The sequence below is a fragment of the Malus domestica genome, chromosome 07 (genome assembly GCF_042453785.1).
Source record: "Malus domestica chromosome 07, GDT2T_hap1".
NCBI classification, from domain to species: Eukaryota; Viridiplantae; Streptophyta; class Magnoliopsida; order Rosales; family Rosaceae; genus Malus; species Malus domestica.
Genome location: NC_091667.1, coordinates 20,010,569 through 20,013,420, shown reverse-complemented (window position 1 = coordinate 20,013,420; position 2,852 = coordinate 20,010,569). Strand labels below are relative to the sequence as shown.

Sequence of the window (2,852 nt, the reverse complement as noted above, 5' to 3'; positions counted from 1 at the left end):
GTATCATAATTTACATGTCCTAACCTCCCATGCCATATATTTGGCGATTCCACAATATAAGCAGAAGAATTAATTTTATTGATAATTTTGGGTACAACAGTCATTACATTCATTTTGAAAAGGCCATAACTAAGATATCCTTTCCTAACATACATTCCACTCTTTGATAGTATAAATTTATCAGACTCAAAAACCAAACGGAAACCATTTTTGCTCAACAATGGTCAGAATACTAAGTTCTTTCTAATGTCAGACACATGAAGCACATCGTTAAGAGTGAGTTCATTTCCAGAAGTCATCTTTAGAATTACCTTTCCTAGGCCTTGAACCTTGGATGTAGAAGAGTTCCCCTTGAACAGTTGCTCTCTATGAGTAACTTCTTGATAGGTGGTAAACATTTTTCTATCAGAGCAGATGTGGCAAGTAGCCCCATTGTCAACCAATCATTCCTTCGTGTTTCCCACCATGTTGACTTAAGATACCACAGCCGCGAGATTTATGTCAGAGATCTCTTTGGACAACCTCTTTTCCTTGGTTATGTGTACCTCATTATTCTTCCTTTTGGAATTGTCTTGGCCTTTGCGGTTTCGACATTCGCTAGCATGGTATCCTATCTTGTTGCAAACAAAGCACTTGCCTTTGAACTTCTTAGAATTCCCTTGGCTTGAACTTTCACCAGAATGCTTCCTTTTTTTGTTATTCTTTGACCCACCCTCCACAATGTGTGCCTTGGCTTGCATAAGTTGACTGTTAGACTTCTTTTCAGAGCCACGATTATCCTCCTCAATCCTTAATCTTACGATTAAATCCTCAGGTCCCATCTATTTGCGCTTATGCTTGAGATAATTTTTGAAATCTTTCCAAGCAGACGATAATTTTTCAATTACTGCAGCCACTTGAAAGGTCTCACTTAGCGACATCCATTCAGCACGTATTTCATGAAGAATAAGTTGTAGCTCTTGGACTTGATTGATAACTTTCTTGGTGTCTATCATCTTGTAGTCAAGAAATCGACCAACCATTAATTTCTTCATGCCAACATCTTCAGTCTTATATTTCTTGTCAAGAGAGTTCCATAAGGCTTTTGCACTTATAATTGGACTATACACATTGTATAGTGCATTATCTAATGCATTGAGGATGTAATTCTTACAAAGAAAATTATAATGATTCCATGCATCTACTGCAACTACTTCTTCTAGGGTAGTTCCAGACACATGTGCATCTTCAGTCAGAAACTTCGCCAAGTTCAAAGTGGTGAGGTAAAATAACATTTTCTGTTGCCACCTCCTGAAGTTTGTCCCATTGAACTTCTCAGGCTTCTCACCATGATTTGTAGAAGTTGGGATCACCACAGGCACAACACTCGCAACTGACGTGTTGCCCAATTTACTAGAAGAATTAGTAGCATCATCCATTTTCCCTTAAGAGAGAAAATCACACAATTCAATATATTATAATTAAAGTAAAAAAAAAACAACAAAGTATTTAGGAAACAAACAGATGTTAATTTCTTAATACTATAACCCACTATCAAATAAACAGTTCATGCCATACAACATAACCTTAACGCTCAAGCTTCACAAAATTAAAATTTAATGCAAGGCATGTAACCAACTAATTAAGAATATAATAATAATAATAATAATAATAATAATAATAATAATTATTATTATTATTATTATTATTATTTTCAGTAAATAAAACAAAACCACCGCTTCATAAGCAAGATTAGATACTATATTGTCCCATAAAGTTAATCAGGACCAAGTATTACTAGCGTGATAATTTAATTCTCAAACAAACATAGCAATCAATCCAAAATCTTGTCTTAAGTTGTTGGAAAAACTATGGAAAAACTGTTATATATTCTTTTATAAACTATTAAATAATACATACTAAAATTTCAATAAATGCAAGAAGAACAAGGAATAGAAGAATCTTAAGAGATCGAGACTAGAATTTGATTCTATAGCCTTAAGACAAGATTGCCCCTCAGTGGTGCCTCAAGGTTTGCGTTGGCAAATGTCTCCCAGGATACAATGATCTTTCTCTTTGCGGAAGTAGCACTCCAATCCACGAAGGACATCGAAACAAAAGTGTTTAAAACTCTTTCTTTCTTTAACACTAAACTACTCTAATTTCTATATGATTTTTGGATGCAAAAGTATATCTAAAATGCTTGACTTGGTAGTCTATTTATAGGCTTTGACATGCCCATTTTCAAAGGTTGTGTCTGCTTCCAAAAGACAAATGATGCAATCTTTGTTCAACAGTCATATCCCAACCTTGTGGAAAAGCTGGAGGAAACCACTTTGGTTTCCAAGTGATTCAAACAAAATGAGGCGTCTGATAGTTGGTATCAGTGCCCACATGTATCAGTTCCTTTTTTTTTTAACCAATGTGTCTTTCGAAATTTTTGTTTGAATTCAAATAAGAACCAGTCAAACCCATGGCCACTTTCATAACAAAATAAAACTAAAAATAACTATTGCAGACTGCTAATATATAGCCAATTCAAGACTAACCCATTTTTCTATTTTAATTTTCATTCACTTGAATATTTAATATTTAAATATTAATAATACTAATATTTAAATTATTAAATTTCTAAAAGATATAAAATTAAGAATCACACAAAGCGTATCAAGCTATCGCTCGATCTTTTGAATCATTTTGTTAGGTCTTTTTTCCTGATATCTTTGAGTGATAAATTTGATTGAGGAAAACGATTTTTTCCCTCATTGGCCAAGCGTAAGAACAATCTGAATGGGAAAACATATCTCCCGATAAATGGTCAAAACACATGCGCTTGTAGAGTAAAGAGATCAAGAAAGGGTTTTTTTTTTACC

General features: G+C 33.8%; 1 protein-coding gene across 1 annotated transcript; it reads right to left on the bottom strand.

The window, feature by feature from the left end:
• Positions 1-821: 821 nt before the first annotated feature.
• On the bottom strand, positions 822-1,418 carry LOC139197745 (uncharacterized). The gene has a single exon (XM_070825698.1). The coding sequence runs from the start codon at positions 1,416-1,418 to the stop codon at positions 822-824; it is 597 nt and encodes a 198-aa protein (XP_070681799.1).
• Positions 1,419-2,852: the final 1,434 nt, after the last annotated feature.